This window comes from Petaurus breviceps, unplaced genomic scaffold, assembly GCF_028583685.1.
Source record: "Petaurus breviceps papuanus isolate PSGF00001 unplaced genomic scaffold, PetGlider_PUasm1.0 91133, whole genome shotgun sequence".
NCBI classification, from domain to species: domain Eukaryota; kingdom Metazoa; phylum Chordata; class Mammalia; order Diprotodontia; family Petauridae; genus Petaurus; species Petaurus breviceps.
In genome coordinates, this window is record NW_027187419.1 from 44,802,308 (window position 1) to 44,823,454 (window position 21,147).

Below are 21,147 nucleotides of genomic sequence, written 5' to 3' on the forward strand. Positions count from 1 at the left end.
TGCTTCCACCTGGATATAAATTTAGTTCTTTCTCTGGATGCACGTTTTTCTCTCCATCATGCGTCTTTTGGGATTGACTTATATTACTGCATTGTTGAGAAGAGTCCAGTCTATCAAAGTTGGTCATCACACACGTTGTGTCTATAATTGTGTACAAATTCCTCCTGGTTCTACTCTTCTCACTCAGCATCAGTTTTAAGCCTTTCCAGGTAAATATGAAGACCTCCTGCTCCCCGTTTCTTATAGCGCAGTAGTATTCCATAACATGCATATACCACAACTTGATCAGCCATTCCCCAATTGATGGGCACCCCCTTAATTTCCAATTCTTTGCCACAACAAAAAGAGCTGCTATAAACATTTTTGTACATATGGGTCTTTCTCCCATTTCTATGATTTCTTTGGGATATAACCCTAGGAGTGATATTACTGGATCAATGGGTATGAAAGTATTTATAGCCCTTTGGGCATAATTCCAGATTGCTCTCCAGAAAGGCTGGATCAGTTCACAACTCCACCAACAATGCATTAGTGTTCCAGTTTGCCCACATCCTGTAATATACTTTCATAATGAAGGCATACGTTGTTTCAGATAATATGACATTCTTTATATGAAGACTACAAAAGTAGGGTTTTGCGTTAGAACTTTAATTCTTCTCTGTTTTGGATATTGTGACAAATTTTCCATTTTGAATCTTGGCAGATTTTCAGTGTGTTCCCCTTGTGACCTGTTTCCTGAGATACCAGTTACTACTGATAGTTGTTCAGTTGCTCATGGAATATAAACTTAATTTTACTTTCATCCTATACAAAATTAGGAAGAAAAATGGACGACAAAAGTAAAATAAAAATACTAAACATGTACTTAAAAACTAGGTATAAATTACTGTGTCTGATTATGGAGATGATCTGTAACAGTAGGCCCTTTCCTTAGCACAGGGTAAGTTACCCTCATGCCTTTCGCTTCTCAGATTTGGAAGATCACTTTTGTTTTTCCTTAACCAAGAAAAGGTTCCAGGTGTGTGCCATTACTAAGAAGTCACCAGTTCCTCCCAGTTCAGCCCTCTCTTTTCACATCAACAAGTCCATCCCACAAGTGGGATTAACAAGCTCTGGGTTTTAACACAATCAAACCAAAAACCAAGCCAATACAGGGGGATCTTTATATTCTATTACTATTACACTATCCAGGAAAGGCTTTTCATGTTTACTTTTAAACGAATTCATAACTTGAATTTTAAGATTTCTAAGCAGCCTGAGGTCATTTATAGGCTCCACATTATGGAGAGTATTACTTTTGCAGAAGTTACTATGTTATATTATCCCTTGCTTCACTCCTACAACTTCAAAGACTAGTCTAATTCCAGATCAATATGAAGATACAGCTTTAGTGGAATTCAACTTTCAATTAATATAACTAGATTTGCTTTGCTTTATGATAAAATTTCTTATTATTTTTAAATGATAAAGCAGCAGATTTATAATCCCTTTGTAAATATGCCTTCCATTGATATAGAACACAAATCATATACATTTCTTTTCTGGTAAGTTGTACACAAGCTACTAGGGACCTTCTTTAGGTTGTTCATTTCCAATCATAGTTTGATTCATTGATCACTGGGCAAAGACCTCATTTAGAGAGGCAGTAGACAGTTTTTTAAATAGAGTAATTTTTATCACCCTCTCTTCCCTTTACTGTCATTAAATCACCATCATTGTGAAAGCTGAGGAGGTCACACAATGACTCATTGCTGTTTTTTTCTTTTCATGAGTTGCCATGGCCAAATTATTTATCACCTTTATTGCCAACCATACTGGTGATGAAACTCTCTTAGCTAAGTTGACTCTCTGGCAGCAGCCTCAGTCTTTGCCTTGCCAGGGCCATATTTAAAGCACTTCCAACTTGTTAGAATCTGCTAGAGCTGTAGTGTGATAACCTTTAAGAGTCAAGGGCCACCTTTGTGCCAGAAAGAGGCATCAGTCAGACTAGGTGTAGATTTATTTAAAAAGTCAAAAATAAAAATAAATTCAACTTTTCTTCCTTTGCAGGCCCTTGCAGCAAATGCAGGAACGGGATTTGCTGTAGCTGAGCCTCAGATTGCAATGTTTTGTGGAAAGTTGAACATGCATGTCAATATTCAGACTGGGAAATGGGAGCCAGACCCAACAGGAACCAAAACCTGTTTTGGAACAAGAGAAGAAGTTCTTCAATATTGTCAGGAGGTGAGATGTTGGAATCTCCTACTCATTTACTTTACTACAATTTGGGGTTATATATGAATAGACATAGATTTTAAGTACTTCACTCACATCTGACTTCAGCCCTTTATTACTGGGCATGTTATTGAGACCTCATAGGTGTACTTTATTTTATTGTATTTTATTTTATTTTGTTGCTTTTTGGAGGGGGGAGGGCAGGGCAGTTTGGGTTAAGTGACTTGCCCAAGGTCACATGGCTAGTAAGTGTTAAGTGGCTGAGGTCAGATGTAAACTCAGGTCCTCCTGACTCCAGGGCCACTGTGCCACCTAGTCACCCCACATAGGTGTACTTAAAAAATTCTTATTTTCGGAGCGGTACTTTTGTAGTATATCCCAGAGTGAGGGTGGATAGGAGCTACATTGTCTTGGTTCCAGAATTATTAAAAAAAGGTTTTATATTTTAAAGATGGCCTGGTTTCCAGAAAGCCTCCATTGTTGTATATTATAACAGGTGGTAGTGATTAAAGGCTTTCAGCTCCTTGTTTCAATGCCTAAAGTTGAAGTAAAAAATAGCACTTAACCTAGAAAATCTCACTTGTTGGCCTAGAAAATGATTCCAGGGTATGGGGGGTGGGGGTGGGATTCATTGATTCCTACCTTAGAAATATTAGTGGAGTGATTTTATCTAGTAAAACAATCATCTAAAAGGAGTTGTAGTATAGCCCTAATTTAAAGCCCTTTAATTTAGGTTATTACAGTTTTTCATGTAAACAAAAAATGCAATGGAATAAAAATCTAAGGGATTTTTTTTGTTGTTGGCCATTTTTCTTTCAAATCTTTATGGAGGATTTTTACCTTTGTGCCTTCCCCACATTAATGTAAATGTTGTCTAATGTTGCTTTGTCAAGAAATAGTCACTGGTTACTATGTAACCATTTCCCAAATTTGTATCCTCCTGCTCTTTTTTCAAGAAATATCTCAAGCACCACTTTCTATACAAATCCTATTTTATTAATGCCAGAAACTGTGATTGTCATTTCTTCAGTAATCTTGCATTTATTATCTTCATACTTGTTCAACATATGCTTAATTTATGTAACTTTTGTTTTCTCCAGGAGGGTTGTAAATTCCCTAAGGGTAGGGATTACTTCATTCTTAGTTTTTGTATCTACATTACCTTTGTAGATGGATGTTGTCTGAAAGTAGGGATCTGAGGTACAAAACTTCATGGCATACATAGTGAAAAGGTGTGGAAAGGCCCTACTTCTGTAGTAGCTTGTTCTTGATTTGCATACCTTGAATGCCCATCTTTGAAGGTGGTTTATTATTTTATGGTTTTTCTTCTTCCTCCTTTCCCCTTGATAGATGTATCCAGAACTTGAGATCACCAATGTAATGGAAGCAAACAAACGGGTTGTTATTGACAACTGGTGCAAGAAAGGCAAGAAGCAGTGCAAGCCTCGGTCTCACATTGTCATTCCTTACAAGTGCATAGGTTAGTATTATTTTCAGCTTCTGTCCTATTCTTTCAGCTTTACTTCTTGTGGAGGGGAAAGAAGAGGGCAGCCTTTGTTTCATGGCAGATCTTGATTATCTGAGTTCCCTTTCAGAGTATTTAAATCTGAGTCTCCCTTTGCAGTTAATATGGAACTAAGTAACCATTTTGCTTTTAAAACAATCTGGTTACATCCCCAGATTTGTTTTAGGCTAATATCTTTTTTTTTTATTTTAATTTTTTTGGTTTGTTTTTTTGGAGGGCATTTGGGGTTAAGTGACTTGCCCAAAGTCACATGGCTAGTTTTTATGTTGTGTCAGAGGCCGGATTTGAATTCAGGTCCTCCTGACTCCAGGGCCTCCCTGTTGAGGCTAATATCTTAAAGGAACACATATATAGATTTTCTTCTTTGGTCAAATCAACATTCTAGCATATGCTTTGTATATACCTTACATGCCTTAGACGGTGAAGGGGTACCATAACTTTGTGTTGCCCCATGTGAAATATTGTAGGTTTAAGGTATTTGTGACTTTTTGAAACTGATTAGCTACTTTTTTTTTTTTTTGCAAGGCTGTAACATTTTGTTTATGGAGAAATAGAATTGTTGTTTTAAGTGCTCAGTTGATGGATACCATCTAATCATTCATCTTCTGAAATAACTTCATTATATTTACCATGTTTTAGTCTGATTTGGGAATAACTTAATCTTGAAAACTTGAATAATGAAAATAATTTTTTCCTTAGTAGGGAAATGAGAGATTCTACAAACATAAGTAGCAATTTGTTTTATTTTTAATGCTTATTGAATGGGGAAGTGAGGGGAGAAGTTTGAAGAAGATATAGACCGAATTTTCATTAGTCCATAGCATGTTTTTTGCCTACAAGCAAAATAGCATCACCTTCAGAGTCTGAGGAGAGCCACATCTAACAAGCCAATTTTGTGTAAACATTTACAGGCCCTAGCCAACACTCCAGTAACATTTGCTAATTTTGCACAAATTTCTAGCTTGCTTCAACAAGTCCTAGGAGGGGGAGTTGTCTCTGATGATTCTGCAGAAAGATAATTTTCAACACCACTACAAATTATATTTGTCTTGATGTTTGTACCTGCTTTTAACAACATAACAAGATGACTTTTTGTTGGTGATGATTACTTTGAAATACTGCTAACTATATACCACCAATTAAAAAGGGAAAAGATTTGCATGCAGACTTGGATACACCAAAACATTTTGCATTCTTAATCCACTTGCCAAATGCTGTAACTTGAGTTTGAGTTTTTCAATTTGTTAAAAGTTCTACTCTACTAAAGTCATCATCCAGTAGTTTATCCATTGGAGATGACCCTGAGTTCTTAATGGTTATGCCAGCAGACTGCAAGCTCTGGCAGATTGTATTAAGATGTTAAGGCTTGTAGTAAGGACCCAGACAGTATCCACTAAAGAACAGCTTTAGCTAAAGCAGAGAGGATCATTGCCAGGTTGCTTCATGAAATATTAGACAATAGCATCTATTCAAGACCACCTACTAAGTCAGAGACAGTTTATGGTCTGTTTCAGAAGTGACAGATATTTCAAGCAACAGTTAACAGAGCCAGATAGTGATGCTGTCCAAGAAAATGCATAAAAGTTATCTTTGTGTTTTAAAGTTAGATGCCCCAAATCTTTTTGCTTTATGATCACTAAACACAAAGTCTTAGTCATATTAACTTCTTTAGTTCTTAATATTGTCAGTGGTTAGAACTTTCTTAAAGGTAATGGGATAATTGGTACAATCACTGTAGGCCCCAAGATCTTGGTTCGGTTGGGGAAAAGGGTAAGTCATGTGAGTGGTGTTGCAGACTGGTTGGTTGTTTAAGGCTCCTAATCAACAGATCTTTAGTAACTCTAGGAGAGACACGGAAGAAAGAAAACGAGTACCAAGTTCTTTTATATCTGACCCATCCCCTTCTAATCCACAGCACAGAGGCCGGGGGTGTCAGCAGACCAGCATTTGCTGGCAAGAATACCATTTTCCTCCCTCTACCCATTATATCTACTCTGGTTATTCCTTTCAGATTTCTCATCTACCTCTTTGGCCCTCTCTTTGCTCACCTGAAAATGAAGAGATAGAACCAATGATTTCTAAGATCTGTTCTATCTCTAAATGCTGTGATCTAATCACTATTTCCTCCCTTGAGTTTCCTCTTCAGAGCAGCTCTTGTTCCTTGAATCCTGTGTTAGAAATATTAGTGGAGTGATTTTAGCTAGTTGGAACAATGATTACTGTGAGATTTCAAATAACCAGTAATTATGAGTGCTATCTTTAGTACATGTTCCCGGTGAAGTTTTTGAAATTGCTCCATGGAATCCCAGGGTCCTACAAGGTATCATTAATCTGTTCCCTTGAATGAAGGATTGCTCCTAATACTGTTGGGAGAGGTCTCCCCAGCTAGGCTCACTCAGTACAGTAGCCACTCCAACCTAGGCATTGATGTGTTCTTTACATTAGTGACTTCTAATCACCAGCCTTATTTATATTCATAAGAAAGATAAGAAAGTACTATTTAATAGAAACTAAGCAGGGAATAGGACCTACTGCCTTTTCTAATGAGATAATGTATATCTCTGCTATGAGCCATCAAAGCCTATTAGGATCGGTTTTTCCTAATCCTTTGTAGCTTCAGGCTATTCTTTTTCATTTGAACCTTTTAATGAAATTTCACACTGTACCTTCAGAAGTATCATTTATTTCTGAACTTGTCTATTTCATTTGTGAATTATAAGCTCATTGAAGGCAACGATAAAGTCTATTCATTTTTATATCCTCTCTTTGGTACCTAGTATATAATGCTTTATGTGTAATTGGTCTTCAGTAAAAGTTATTTTGAATCAAAATGAATTTATCCTTGGTGTTCAAATTACTCTTTGAAGTGATTGTGATTGTTCCTGAAAAACCTAAAGATATTGATAATGGAAAAAAAAAAAGAGGTGGAAGAAGAGAGGAAAAAAGATCGAGGAATATGAGGATGGAGACAAGCTATGCTTGATAGACAGAGGGCCTCTAGTAGTCAATTTAGGTGCCACAAATTGTTTGCCCCAGTTGTAAAGTGTTGCTTTTTCTAGGTTTAGATTTCTTGAAATATTGCCTTGATTTCCAAGCTTGAAAGTGGTTTTAAAGACATTGATAACTGATGGCTTAAATATCTAAGTGTTGTATTATAAACCTTTTTTCCTCTTCTCTAATCATGAATTTTTTTCCATGAACCCTGAAAGCATGCTAAAATGCTCTTCAGTAAAACTGTTTGAAATCACTTTTAAAATGACTATATTTCAAGTAGAAGTTTTAATTGAGCACTTACTAGCCTTTATCATTTCCCCTATTACGAGTAGTCATCTCCTGTTGAGTTATATTAGTAAAAAATAATAGAATGATGCATGGTAGGGATAGTTGGTCAGAAATATGAAAAAGTAAAATATTCTTTCCTGAAAAGGTAATACTTTTTAAAACATTGATTTATTGGCTAGGAAAGTGGGGTTGAATGTATGTATAACATAAACCTTTGTGATCTTCTAATAAATACTTCTGAATTGGTTTGTAGGTTTTTTGTAAAAGCCCAGCTGCATCTGCCTTTTGGGATGATTAATTTTAAAGCCATCAAAACTGATCTTAGAAGCAATGAAGTACCAAATTTCAACAACTATAATTTGATGTCTTTAGGACCACTGATCTATACATTAAAGATTTTATTCTTACTGGAGTTTATTGAGCCATTTAAAAATGTTCTGTGAAACTTAACTTAAATTTTCCATACCGTAGAAAACTTGAACCTCAAGGCCCATTTGATTTTATAGAAAGTAAATAATTATTGGTGAAAATTACTTCCTCAAATGCAGCCTATTTCAAAACTGCTCCCCAGAGCATATTCCCAGGAAAGATAGAAACTTCCATTACTGTGGGGAACTGGACTGACCTTTAGGATATTGGGTACTCTGGAGCTGTGACAGCCAAGAATAAGCCTTTTTACTTCCACCTTCTTGGGATTTAGGATTAGAGGAGAAATTTGAAATATTGGGATTAGGAGATGATCTTTAGTCACTGAAAAGAGTTTTAGCATATAGATAATGAGGAAAAACTCCAAATCCCAGTTAGCCACTGCTTTTTATCATAGAGGTTGACAATACAAAGGAGGGAGAAGTGAAAACTGAATATAAGTTGTAATGATACACTTCTAGCATAAATTAAAATACTAATGACATTCAGGCCACATTTTCATGTGGTTCACTCTGTTAGGCTGATGAAATGCAAAGAAATAGTGTTAGCTTTATATTGTCCTGTGAATTAATGAGCCTTTTGTAGCTTTTATCCTGTGACTTTTCACCTTTTACCCCACAACTATCATCTCTTTGCCAATTAGAACCAGGATTCCATTGCTAACTTTTATATAAGCTTTGTGGCTTACTAAGTTCTAAATTCATCCTATCACATAAAACCCTTCCACAAAACTTAAAACAGAATTCTTCTGTCTAGTGAGTCTAAACTTCTTTTTTTCATAGAACAGTCAGTAAGCATTGAACAAAGGTAACCAGAAATTTCATAACTGAGTCTTAAACAGAATTAAGATTGATTGAAATTTTCAGTTTAAAATCAGTTTTTTAAAAAGTGCGTCTTCCCTTCTGCATCTACTTATAAACACATGCATTTATTAATTAATAACATGTACAATTGTACTAATAATTGTGTATACTGTAAAACCAATGCAAAAAAACCCCAGAAAATTTTAAAAAATTAGATAAGGATAAAAATTTGATCTTAGAGTAAATGTGGTTAGGGAAACCTAACTGGAGTTTCGTGAGTAAGGAGTAAGTAAGGATCTTTGGACACTTTAGGAAAATTACTTTGGCAGCTCTTTGGACGATCAGTGGGAGTGGGGGCAGGGTAGTGACTTGTGGCAAGGAGATCAATTTTGGGCAATAATTTGGGAATAAGGCCCAGGGTGTTCTCTGTATAATAAGGAGAAAGAGACACAGATGTGAAATTTTAGCAGTTGCTAGGTTTGTAAACTGAAGATTCAAGAATGAATGTTAAAGTTGAAGAATTGGGTGATAGAATGGATGGTGGCACCCTTAACAGTAATAGATGGGTTCTATAGAGAACATCCAGTTTAAAGTGTACATTTCATTGTTGAAGATATGGGATTGAACCTCAGGCAGGCTATTACAGTGATTAAGACTGGATAAATAGATCTGAGAGTCCTCTGCATAGAGAAGAAAATTAAATCCATGGGAATTAATGAAATTGCTAAGTTAGAGTACACAGAGAGAAGAGGAACAAGAATAGAGAACTTTGGGGCTCTTTCTTAGGGGCCATGATGTATAGAATAATTATCAGCTAAGGAGATGGGACTAAGTTGTCAGACAGGGTTGGAGAATCAAGAGAGAATATTGGGGGAAAAAGGGGGGAGCATCTAGGAGGAAGACATGATCAATAGTGTAAAATATAGTAGAAAGATTTTTATTTTTTAATATTGAGAAAAAAAGACTATCAGATTTGGTGAATAAAAAGATCATTGGTAACTTCGAATGAGGTAGCTTCAGTTTACTGTGGAGTTAGAGATTAGGAGGGAAGGAAATTAAGAAGAAAAGAGAATGGATTCTAGTACATTCCAAGGAAATAGAAATGTTTGTGGAGAAAGATAATACAATGGAAACCCATCTGTACCTATTCATCTTGTACTCTTCACTGAAAAAGGAAAGTCATAAATAAATTTAGAGGAATAATTTGCCTTTCAGATCTGTGGATAGGGGAAGTGTCCGTATAAAATTATGAAGTTTTTGTATAAATACCAATACATTTAAGATTAGAAGCAATAAATGTAAAAACAAAAAGATTATATTTTGCAGAGAACATATTCATCTGCATTAGGAAAGGAATTTCCTCCTTCCAGTAGTTTTGCATCTTCAAATTCGCATATTCTTTCTTGAATCTCTTCCATCTTCAAAACCAAAACTATAAAAGTAAAATTGGGATCTAAATGGATCAGTTAAACTCTTGAGTTACTTTTTGTCCTACCTATTTTGTAAGCCACCCTCCCATCCTGGCACCCCTTCTTGTTGTTTTTATAGGAGCTATTTGTTAGCATATGAGAAAAGTACTATATTAATATTACAAAATTATTTTTGTTTCTTCTTCTGAACTTTGCAAACATGAATGTTTTTCTGCATATAAAAGACCAAAAGAATATGTTGATGAAATTGTTTCATCTCTTTACAACTTGGGTTTTTTAGAGTAATACTGAATTTGGCATATTAACTCCAGCTGTTTGTTTCCCTTTGAACTCCTCTTCTGTGTATTTAAAAAAATATACTTCTTTGAGTATGCAGTATTCTTTTTTTTGGCCTCACTATTACTCTCCTCTCTTTCAAGTTCTTAATGATTTTTCAGTTTGTTTTTATTTACAGTGTTGGTGCTAATTGTATATGGGCTTCTGATCTGTTCTACCCTCTCTCTTATCCTAGTTTTCCCAAGTTTCTCTAATCCATTCAAAATTTTTTTCTTTTTTTTTTTTGCTTTTTGGTGGGGGAAAGGCAGGGCAATTAGGGTTAAGGTCACATGGGTTAAGCCCAAGGTCACATGGCTAGCAAGTCAAGGGTTAAGTATCTAAGGACTGTATTTGAATTCAGATCCTCCTGACTGCAGCTGGTACTCTATTCACTGTGCCACCTAGCTGCCCCTAATCTGTGTAATTTTTATGGTACAACAAAGAACTATCACATTCTTCAGGTAACAAGATTTGTTCAGCTATTCCCCAGTTGATAGGCACAGCTTTAGTTTCCAGTTGTCAATTAGGGGAAAAAAAAGTGCTATCATGAATATTTTTGTACATATTGATCCTTTTCCTTTTTCCTTTGTGTTTCCTGTAGTATACACCTAGTGGTGATATTGCTAGGTCAAAGGTTATTTACAATTCAGGCAATTTTTTGAGTGTATTTCTGGACTTTTTGGTTTTTTTTAGAATGACTGTATCAGTTCACAACTCTTATCAGGAGTAACAAAAGTATGCCTTTCCTCCTGTATCCCCTTCAGCATTTGTTATTTTCCATTTTTTGGTCATCTTTGGCAGTCAGATGGATATGAGATAGAACCTCATAGCAGTTTTAATTTGCATTTTTATTATTTAATGATCTGGGGTATTTTTCATATGGTTGTTGATGGCTTGCCTTTTGAGAAGTACCTGTTTCACAATCCTTTGAACCATTTATTGTGGGATAGGTCAGTTCCCTGTGTATATCTTGAGTACCAATCTTTTATCAGAGTAAATTGCTGCAAAGTTTTTATCTCCCCATTTTACCATTTTCTTTTTGTTTCTAGCTGTAGTAGTCTTGTTTGTGCAAAAGGCTATTAGCTTTCCTGTAATCACAATTGTCGTTTTGTTTACTTTGATCCTTCTCTCCCTTATTCACCTAAGAAGTTTCTCTATTTGTAGTAACAAAGTATCTCCTTTCTTGCTCCTCTAATTAGTTTATGATGTGGCCTTTTATATTTGGTACCTATGTCCATTTGGAGCTTATCATGGTATTTGGTATGAGAGGTTGGTTGAGACCTATGTTTTGCTGACTAGCAAAGTCACTTGAAACTAGTTTATTTTGGGGTGACTGTGGAGTGTAAAGTAATTTTTAAGTGAATTAGTAATGGAGGTGTCATTATTCCTATAATAGCCTTGAGTATTTGCACTTGCTTGGTAGATTACTATCATCAACAAATGTGCAGGGCAACTTTGTCTCTGATAATCCTTTTTCTTTTTTCAGTGGGTGAGTTTGTGAGTGATGTTCTGCTGGTCCCGGAGAGGTGTCAGTTTTTCCATAAAGAGAAAACAGATGTGTGCGAGTATCACCAGCACTGGCATGCTGTAACAAAAGAGGTAAAAAAAGGCATAAAGCTGGGTGAAAATGGGAAATATGAGTACTTAAGATCTTAACTTATACTTTAGTAGATTATTATTTTATTTTCTTATGAGATGAATGTTCTAGTAAGAAAATTAGAGTGAAAAATTAGTAATCTTTGTGAACATAGCTGGTCAGTGGTGGCATGCTGGGCATATACCAGAGCTGAGATTGATAGGTTGTTCAAGTTCAGAGATGACTATTGAGTGCCTGGCAAATATAAGAAGGTCATTGCTAAATGCGCATGAGCTGACCAAGAAATCATAGCCAGGCCTAACAGCAAGTGTGTTAGAGTATTTGTATAGGTGGCAGTGGGAATCTTGTTGTCTTCTTCCTGTTTTGCTAAAGTGAAAAAAAAAAAACCTAATTCTAGACAGTTATTCTACACTAATTTATAACAAGGTTTGTGAATCTCCCTCAATGATAGCCACACAGCTTTGCTTTTAGATGGCAGTGTCAATATTGGATATGTATTTCAGTGTTAACCTTTTTAGAGTAACAAATGATTGTGCATTTCAGGAAATTCATAGAAGCAGGTACTGTAGAGGATTTGAGTTGAAATTATGGTTCTGCCTCTAAATTATTTGCAAACTTAGGCAAGTCCCTTTTGTCTTTTCAGGCCTAGATTTTCTTGTTTGCTTAAAAAACAGAATCAAAGAGCAGGTTGGAGCTAGTTGGCCAATCTCTAGGGTTCCTCTAGCTCTCTACAATTGTAGATATTGATATATTTTGATTATTTCACAAGGCATTTTTCTGCAGTGAAGTGTGCTAGGAAAAGGGAATGTTTGTAACAAATTCATTGTAAAATCTATAAAGTCTTCAACTGTGTTGGTCTGTGTCTCTTTTAGGCATGTATGTCTCAGGGAATGACCTTGTACAGTTATGGTATGCTGCTACCCTGCGGGCTGGACCAGTTTCATGGCACGGAGTATGTGTGCTGCCCCCAAACAAAAGTAATTGAATCCATTTCCTCAAAAGAGGAAGATGAGGATGAGGATGAAGAAGAAGATGAAGAAGAAGATGAAGATTATGACATTTATAAAAGGTAATACGTCTTTCTGAGTTTAGGAAAAAATTTCTTATTTTTTTAGTACACACAGAAGTAGCTCTATGTCACGTTTAGAAGGGGACAACTTCTAGAAGGAGAATGGAGAAGCAGCATTGGTCCCATCCTGGAGCATCTAATTGTAATAATCTCAGAGCAAGTCATGGAGAACTTTAGTGAATATTAATATTTATACTGTCCCAAGCCTTATCACCATGTTTTGACAGTTGAAACCTTTATATGAAAACTTAAGAGTGCCAGGAGTTATTGGGTAGGTGCTTTGAAATTTGTATGTGAGGGATTAAAATTAACCCTCATGTCTAATTTTGGTCTTCCAGTGAATTTCCTACTGAGGCAGATATAGAAGACTTCACAGAGGCAGCTGTGGAAGATGATGAGGAAGAAGGGGATGAAGAAGAAGAAGAAGAAGTGGTAGAAGATCGTGATTATTACTATGATAACAACTACAAAGTAGATGGCTACATTGAAGAAACTCCAACTGAACCTAGCAGTGATGGGACTCTCTCTGAGAAGGAAATAACTCATGATGTTAAAGGTAATTCCTGGTTTGTCTATGGATAGGGCCGTTGTTTTAAAATTCATATATAATTGTATCCTATTACTGTTAGTACTTCAGCAACTTTAATCGTTATGTGTAAATAAGATATTAGAGAATAGTGTTTATATGTAGCAAAGGTGAAATGAACTATCAGGAGCATTGGTTAGTCCCATTTTGAAAGGTGGTAGACAGTTTTCTTGGCAGGATGCTCCAAGCAGCTGACATATCTAATGAGAGAGGTGCTAGATTGAATCATAAGCAATTTTCTTACTTGGGATTTTAACTATAGAACAGACATGTTTAAGGCCTTACCACCAGTTGGAATAATTAGTTTTTTTGAGATTTCTTGCAACCTTTTAATAGAAAATTAGAGGTGTTAGTCTGCTTTAGTGAATATGTTAAGCTTATGTTAAACATGCTAATGCCATCTCCCACATTTCACTTAACTGCAAAGTCCCTTTCTCCATCCTCCATAGTGTATGTGTGTATATGTACATACACACACATTAATAATATTCAAATAAATTCATATTATGTTTGTATATTACATATACATATATTCAGAGAGAGAAGTTTATATCTACCTATATTATGTATGTAGTAGAGTCTCTTTCCCCTCTCCTCTCCAATGTGTAGATTGTTGTCAGTGTCCATTGCAACATTTTCATAGTTGGGAATATTAATTGTAAAATTAGTTTACCTACATATTACTGAATCATGGCAAAAACTTTTAATCTCTTGGGCAAAAATGATCTGATAGGTTTAATAGTGCATACTGGATTTTCCTGAAATTGGAAAAGGTTGCATGTTAGGGTCCCTTGGAGAGCTGAAAAATAGAGACAAGGCATACTTGGAGAATAACTAGGATATGGTCAAGTGTCTGCTCTTGGGAAGTAGAGATAAGGAAGACTCCAGGCCTCTAGTTGCATGTAGCAAATAATCACCATCTATTCATGATGTTGTCATAGGCATCATACAGTGCAAATGTCTTTTAACTTGCAATTCCTTGATAGTTGCTTACCTTATTTAATTGGGAACCCTTTGAGGTTGTGAGCGGTCAGGTAGCTGATAAAGTACCTGCTGCTGGTTCTCCAATTTTGATACTTCCTGGATGTTGCATATCATTCAGCATTAACCTTACCTAAGGGCTGCTGGTGTGTAGCATGTTAAAAGCATTTGAAGATGCTGCCTCTTCCCTGCTGACATTCTAACCCATCTCCACACAGCTGTCTGCTCCCAGGAAGCGATGACAGGGCCCTGCCGGGCCGTGATGCCCCGTTGGTACTTCGACCTCTCCAAGGGAAAATGCGTGCGCTTTATATATGGCGGCTGCGGAGGCAACAGGAACAATTTTGAGTCTGAGGACTATTGTATGGCTGTGTGTAAAACGATGAGTAAGTCCTGCCTCAAGCTGGCTTTGTGCAGCAAGCCACTGTCCTGTCCAGCGTTCTGTCTCTTCTTCTCTGGCCAGTCCCTGTGACCACATCTGTGTAGTGTTTCCTTCTGACTCCGATGTTTGCAGTTGTTTTTTGTTTTTTGTTTTGTTTTTGTTTTTGTTTCATCTCTGTGCTTCCTAGATTTTAGGCTTCACTTTCTTTTTGACAGTTGCAAGAACCAGTTTATCCACGTCCCCATTCTAATTTTGTCTTCTGGTTGTGGTGGTGATTGTTATATGGCATATTCCCAGGTGCGTCTCTAGCCTTATGGAGACTTGTTTTTAGCATTTTGGTTTGCAGACCTAGGACTTGGTTGTATTGGTTCCCTCATTAGTTGGAATGTGCCTGGAAACTTAAGATACTAGCTTGGGACACCGTGAAATTGGGACATGCCATTGTTTGAGGTACCACTGCTTATGCTTCTGTTTTAGATGTTGATATGACTAGACTCCTTTGCTTCTTGGCATATTCAATAGGAAGAATCCCCTGCACAACTACAAAGTTAATGTAATGACAATTTCAAGGTATCCAGGATGACGAGTTGGGCCTTTTCAAGATAGGGTTAAAAAAGTTGCCTTCCTTTTCCATGGGTATCTAAGTGACATGTCCTTTTGTTAGATTTCCCTGTCTTACTTTGCAGTTCTTCTCAAGACCATTCTGACATGTACTCTGGAATTCATTAGAATGACCAGCTACTACTTGATCTTGAAATTAGCTCTCAAGAGTTTGATTCTAGCTTCTGATCGCTTTTAATCAAATGTAACATTCTTCTGCCTTACCCTCCCAGTAATTTTAAAAAGTCTCCTTAATTTAACGCTTTCACTTAAACTGCCGGTAAGCATCTTATAAGCCTTTTACATTTTAGGGGACTTAGAAGTTCAGCTTGTGCTTAAACCGATTTTTTTTCTTTGAACTTTATACATGTGACTTTTTTAATGGTCTGATAGTTGGCAAGTATGGAGTAGACCTGATAGCTCTGGGGATCTTGATATTCAGAAGTTATTTCTAGCTGGGACTTGAATTTGAAATTGAGACTATACTGAATTTAAGACTATATTCCAAAGTGTATGTAAAGCAGTCCAGAAGTAGGCTCACTCTTAGACATAGAGATGCAAGATTTAGCACAAGGAGTACAATCCATTTCTGTCACTAATGCTTTTTTCTTTTTTAAAAATGATCAATAATTTTGTAAAAAAAAATTTGATTACACATATTCTAAAACCCTTTTCTCAGTTTTGTTTAGACTGCTAGACAATTTAAAGAATCTGGGAGTAGTTAATCAAAACCCACTAATGTATGTATATCTTGCCTAAAATGGAGATAGTGATACCTGTCCAGAGCACCCAGGTGGAGTGATAAGATAAAGTTGAGTTCATTTATTCAAGACTATGACAATTATTCAGTTCATAAAATTATCATCAGTAGAGGTGAATTATGCCTATTTTTTTTCCTGTGGATGTGATTTTGTGTGTGTGTTAACTCTACATGAAAAAGAGGAGGTTTTTTTAGCAGATCGTCTTTGGATGGGAAAGAAGTAGAATTGGCAGTAACCTAACAGTACTTTTATAGAGAGAGGAAGACAAATCCCAGTAGGTGAACACTGCACTTAGAACCAAGAGAAGAGTTGTCCTGGGTTTAAACCCTATGAACCATCAGTGTAAAAATTACCAAGTCACCTTTGAATCTTTCTTTATACATGCATTGTGGATAATTGTGCAACCTGCTTTCCACAATTGTAAGGAAAATGTAAACTCTAAAACATCATAAGAATGTTATCTCCTCCCACCTCCCCACCCCCATTTTTTTTTTTTTTTTTTCGTTTTCCCCTTTGATTTTCCAAACAACCTTATGAGTCAAGTCTTAGTGCTAGTGTTATTTCCAGGTTAGGTAAATGAGTCTCAGAAACGTTACTTGGCAAGTGTCACATAACTAATCCAAGTCAGATTTAGGAATCAAATTTGGGTCTCCTTTCTCCATTAATACCAGTTGTATAAGGCTTTGGAACTAAGCTAGGGAATGGTTGGTGGCAGCAGCAGCTTACATGTTTCTTTACTGTCGCTGAACTAAATTAAGTGGGACTTTGATGAAGTCACTTAAACTCCCTGAGTTTCCTCTTCTGTAAAATGAAGGTTTAGACTAGAATGCCTCTGTGAGATACCTTTTAGTCCTTTTACCTATTAATACAAACTTTTCAGCTTTATGCTTAGATTCCTGATTTAGATTTGAGCAACAAGAATAGAAACATTTTGTTCATCATATTTCCAGTTAAATTTTATCTCTCTATATAGTGTGATATGCCATATTCTGTTTTATAATACTTGTCTTTGGAAGAATAATGACCCAGATAATTTATTCTCATCTGAAAGTTTGTTATGATTAGTATTGTTAGCATTTGAATCAGATAATCTTCAACTTATGATTATCGTGAAAGACAAAAAAAAATTATTTTAAAAGATTTGGCCCGACAAGGTGCATAAACCTTTTACAGTAGCCTGTTAAGTTTGTGTGAGTTTGGATAATTGCTTTTCACTCAATTGCTTGTATCCTATACCCTCTGAGGAAGGTAAATAGTCACAGGGTTTTATAAATATATCATTATATAGGTTTTTGGCATTTGTCTATTGTTTTAAGTTTATACACATTATACAGTTTTTAAAATTATGCTGGCAAGTCAAGAGCTATTCTGCCTAGCCTGTGAAATCTCCAAGGAAATGGTTTGACAAGAACTTCCATAAATATTGTCTTGAGATATTGGACAAGTGAATTTGTTTCATTGATCCGTTTCTTAGAATGTTGGCAGAATCAGCTGTGCAAGACATCCACTTTCCTGGGGCTAATAACAGTTTATGTAGTAAAGAATGTTTTAATTTTAAAATATATTCTGTTTCCTACTTAATGGCTAGAGAATGCTAATTAGATTTATGTGTTTATAAGTTCAAATGTATCTTAAGGTCAGTGTTTCCTGTCTTTGTACAATGTAGCAATTTAGCTTTCCATGCTCCTACTAAAATACTAGGTATGATATGGGTGCCTCTCAGCAATACACAATACTTAATTTTTAGTTAGTTCTTTTCAGCTTCTGTCCTCCCAGAACTTGTAAAACAAAAACACAATTTGGTCTTTGTACATTTAACTCTTCTATTTTACCTTGCCTGTTCTATAAAAGAGGTAATGAGTTGAGAAAAGGATATATGAAGGTGGAAGGGAAAATAAAGCCAGAACCTTCAGTTTTGAGTAATTTAAATTCAGATGAATTTCATAATATTTGGCAAAATTGGTTTTCATAAGGTCACAACTTTACGCTCTACATCCATCATGGTTCAGATTGTAGTAGGGTGTGAATAGAGGATTTTAAAATAGAGGTTAAATAGTTTAGGTTACAAGAAATTCTGGAAAAGGATAGAGTAAATAAATCCTTTCTCTTGCTCTCATAAACTGGAACCTTGCTGTTGCTGAAGATAATCTAGATGATTGCTATACCACCAAATTTCTGTACTAACTTGAACTGACGTAGTTGACTAACATTTCTGTGTAGAAGATTGCTGGTTGCAGTATAATAAAGTGAAGTCTTGGCAGACAACAAAAACTCTGTATTCCTTAGCTCAACTTAAGACAACCTAAGTCAATTTTGCAGGTCCTAAGCTTCCACTTCTCCCAGTAGCAGAGGGAACAGACAGTTTTGACACTAGGTTTTGATTCTAGAACCTTCCTTTTGATTTTGTTTCAGTTCCTCCAACTCCTCTGCCAACCAATGATGTTGATGTGTATTTTGAGACCTCCGCAGATGACAATGAGCATGCAAGATTCCAGAAGGCTAAGGAGCAGCTAGAAATTCGGCATCGCAATCGCATGGACAGAGTAAGCAAATGCCCTGACATTATCATCAATCTGCTAACAAAATTTTTATGATAAAAACCAAAACCTGATACCCTATCTTTAGAGACCTTCTAAACCTTATCCTTAGAGGCCTTCTAAATCAACCCCCTTCATTTTTCAAAAGAGGAAACTGAGTCAGACCCACAAGCCTCCTCAGTATCAAACAGAATTTTGGTTTCCATTACCTTTCTCATATTCTTAATATTTTGGACTATGACCATGAAAAAACTGATTACACTTTTCTACAGTTAACCATTGGTAACCCCTTTTTGTTTCCTTGGTTAAGTATAAAGCCATTTTACTTCAACATTTTTCAAATTCAGAAAGCAAGTAGCTCAATCTGTAATGATCAACTAAGCGTACGAGGCTTTGAAAGATTCACTTGTGGATGAGGGAAACAGGGGTGTGGGATTAGATTATGGATGCACAGAAATATTCTAAAAATGAACACTTTTCGGGAATAGTCCTAACAAAATTATACCCATATAGTGTTAAACATTGGAAGGAGCTTCAGAGATAATCTAGTCCATCAGCCTCATTTTATTGTTGAAATTTGAAACAAAATATGGTGGTAACTTTTGCCAGTAGGTGTTCCTTCATGGAATCATGTGCTGAGGAAGAAAAAATACTCAACTTATAGGAGGGGGAGAGAAAGCAGAAGGTATATTCCTTGATTCTGTATCTTGTAGGTAAAGAAGGAATGGGAAGAAGCAGAGCATCAAGCTAAAAACCTTCCCAAGGCAGAAAGACAGACCCTGATTCAGGTAGGAGAGACTGTCTTTCTTTGACAAAAACTTGATGTTCTTCTGCTTAGGAATATGTTTACAGCCAAAACCATGGGAAATGAAGAATTCTGATACACCTTACTTGGAAGCTCATATTACAACATAATTTAATGTGCTTATATTGTTTGTGTCTTCATCTTTAAGGTGATTGTGGCCTGCTCTCCTCTGATAGGCAGAAGCCAAACTCTCCATCAGATATCTTGTAGCTGATAATGAGATGTGTCAGTGGGTTTTCTCCATTGTTTTACTTTTCTGGAAGATGTCTTTTGACACTTCTGATTTTAGATTATAGCTTTTCCTAACAGAACTGAGTCTTATTTTTTGCATATCTATTGGATAGACAGAAAATAACAATTTCTAGTAAACTTGATTTCCAGCTTTCTAAGAACGTAGCCTCAAAGTGCCAGTAGCAAAGTGTACTCCCTCTTTGAGAACAAAAGAATATCTAGATTCAAGGAGAGATTATTATTCTACATCATTTATTTAGGATTTCATGTGTCTTTATTGAATCGACTGCCATCTTAGAAGCAGAATGATTTATTCCTTCATGACCTTTTGTTTTAGATGTTTAGCATTTCAGTTATGTTTTCACTTTTAGTGTATAGATCTGGGTCAGCAATTTAGTGCATGATGTGAGTATTGAGTCCAAAGCCAAAGATTTTAATTGCTGCATGCACCAATGTGTTTTTCATGGAGAAACTATTCAGCTAAATTCAATGGAGAATTCATGGAGAATAAATTCATGGAGAAACTATTCAGAGAAACTTCCTACTAAATCTGGTCAGCTATAGATTCTTGCCAGTAAATCCTACAAGTGAATAGGGATGATTCAGTATAACCTATTAGTCCTATTGGTAGATGATTCATAGTGTTTGTCATAAGAGGGAAAAATATACTATGAAAAAATTAAACCTTTTCCTTTCCCCTAAATGTTCTAGAATCAGCCTTCACAAATAGGCCCTTAAGTAGATGAATCCGGTACGTCATAGGATGGAGAACTCAAGTGTGTATTTTGTCACCTGCATATCTCTTCCCCTGACTTTAATGCAACTTTTTGGCTTCTGGTAAATTGTATAGTTTTTCCTGCTTCTCTTGATTCAGCACTTCCAAGCAATGGTTAAATCTCTAGAGAAGGAAGCAGCCAGTGAGAAACAGCAACTGGTGGAGACTCATTTGGCTCGAGTGGAAGCTATGCTGAATGATCGTCGTCGCATGGCTCTCGAGAATTACCTGTCTGCCTTGCAGTCTGACCCACCACGGGTGAGCTGTTTTCAGAGTTAATTCCTGATGAACTACATTTCTGTTAAGGAAGTTACCTCTTTTGGAGACTAGTTTGTGACTGTGACTTTGATCATTATGGAGAAACAGGGTCGCTGTGATACAGTCTATCATTAAAAGTATCCCCATGGTAGCTTTTGTTCAGATTGAGGTATAAGGAGAAGAATGAGAAAATAGCCCATCTGAATTTAATCGAACAGTTAATGTCATAACATCTTCCTCTACCATTTCATGCAAGATAAATAGGGCATAAAATAATAAGGTCTTGATTTTCAAGGTAATTGTAAAAGGCTAGTGTCCTAAAATGAGAGGGATTTGTTTCCATGGTCTTGAATTCTTTCATTTCTTTATTCCATCCTCATTACCTTCTGGTCATGTCTGTGCTCTTAAAGCATGAGAATTGTGCCCATATTTCTCAGTATTTATTTTTTTGAATTAATAGATCAAGGACTGACTGATATGAAGTGGAGGTGCAGTGAAAGTGCAAGAAAAATAAACTAGAAGTGGTTAAGAGCAGAAATTGGGCTAATAATGGAGAAGAATTGGTTATAT

The 21,147-nt window shown here is 36.1% G+C and overlaps 1 protein-coding gene across 2 annotated transcripts in view; it reads left to right on the top strand.

Moving 5' to 3' along the window:
* Positions 1–21,147, top strand: part of APLP2 (amyloid beta precursor like protein 2) — a 101,716-nt gene that overhangs the window by 67,749 nt on the left and 12,820 nt on the right. For both annotated transcript variants that reach the window (XM_069080151.1, XM_069080152.1), the window contains exons 2-10: positions 2,050–2,223; positions 3,565–3,694; positions 11,482–11,594; positions 12,465–12,661; positions 13,000–13,217; positions 14,447–14,614; positions 18,384–18,514; positions 19,222–19,296; positions 20,419–20,577. In XM_069080151.1, coding sequence (XP_068936252.1) covers positions 2,050–2,223; positions 3,565–3,694; positions 11,482–11,594; positions 12,465–12,661; positions 13,000–13,217; positions 14,447–14,614; positions 18,384–18,514; positions 19,222–19,296; positions 20,419–20,577 — 1,365 coding nt within the window. The remainder of the gene's footprint in view (positions 1–2,049; positions 2,224–3,564; positions 3,695–11,481; positions 11,595–12,464; positions 12,662–12,999; positions 13,218–14,446; positions 14,615–18,383; positions 18,515–19,221; positions 19,297–20,418; positions 20,578–21,147) is intronic.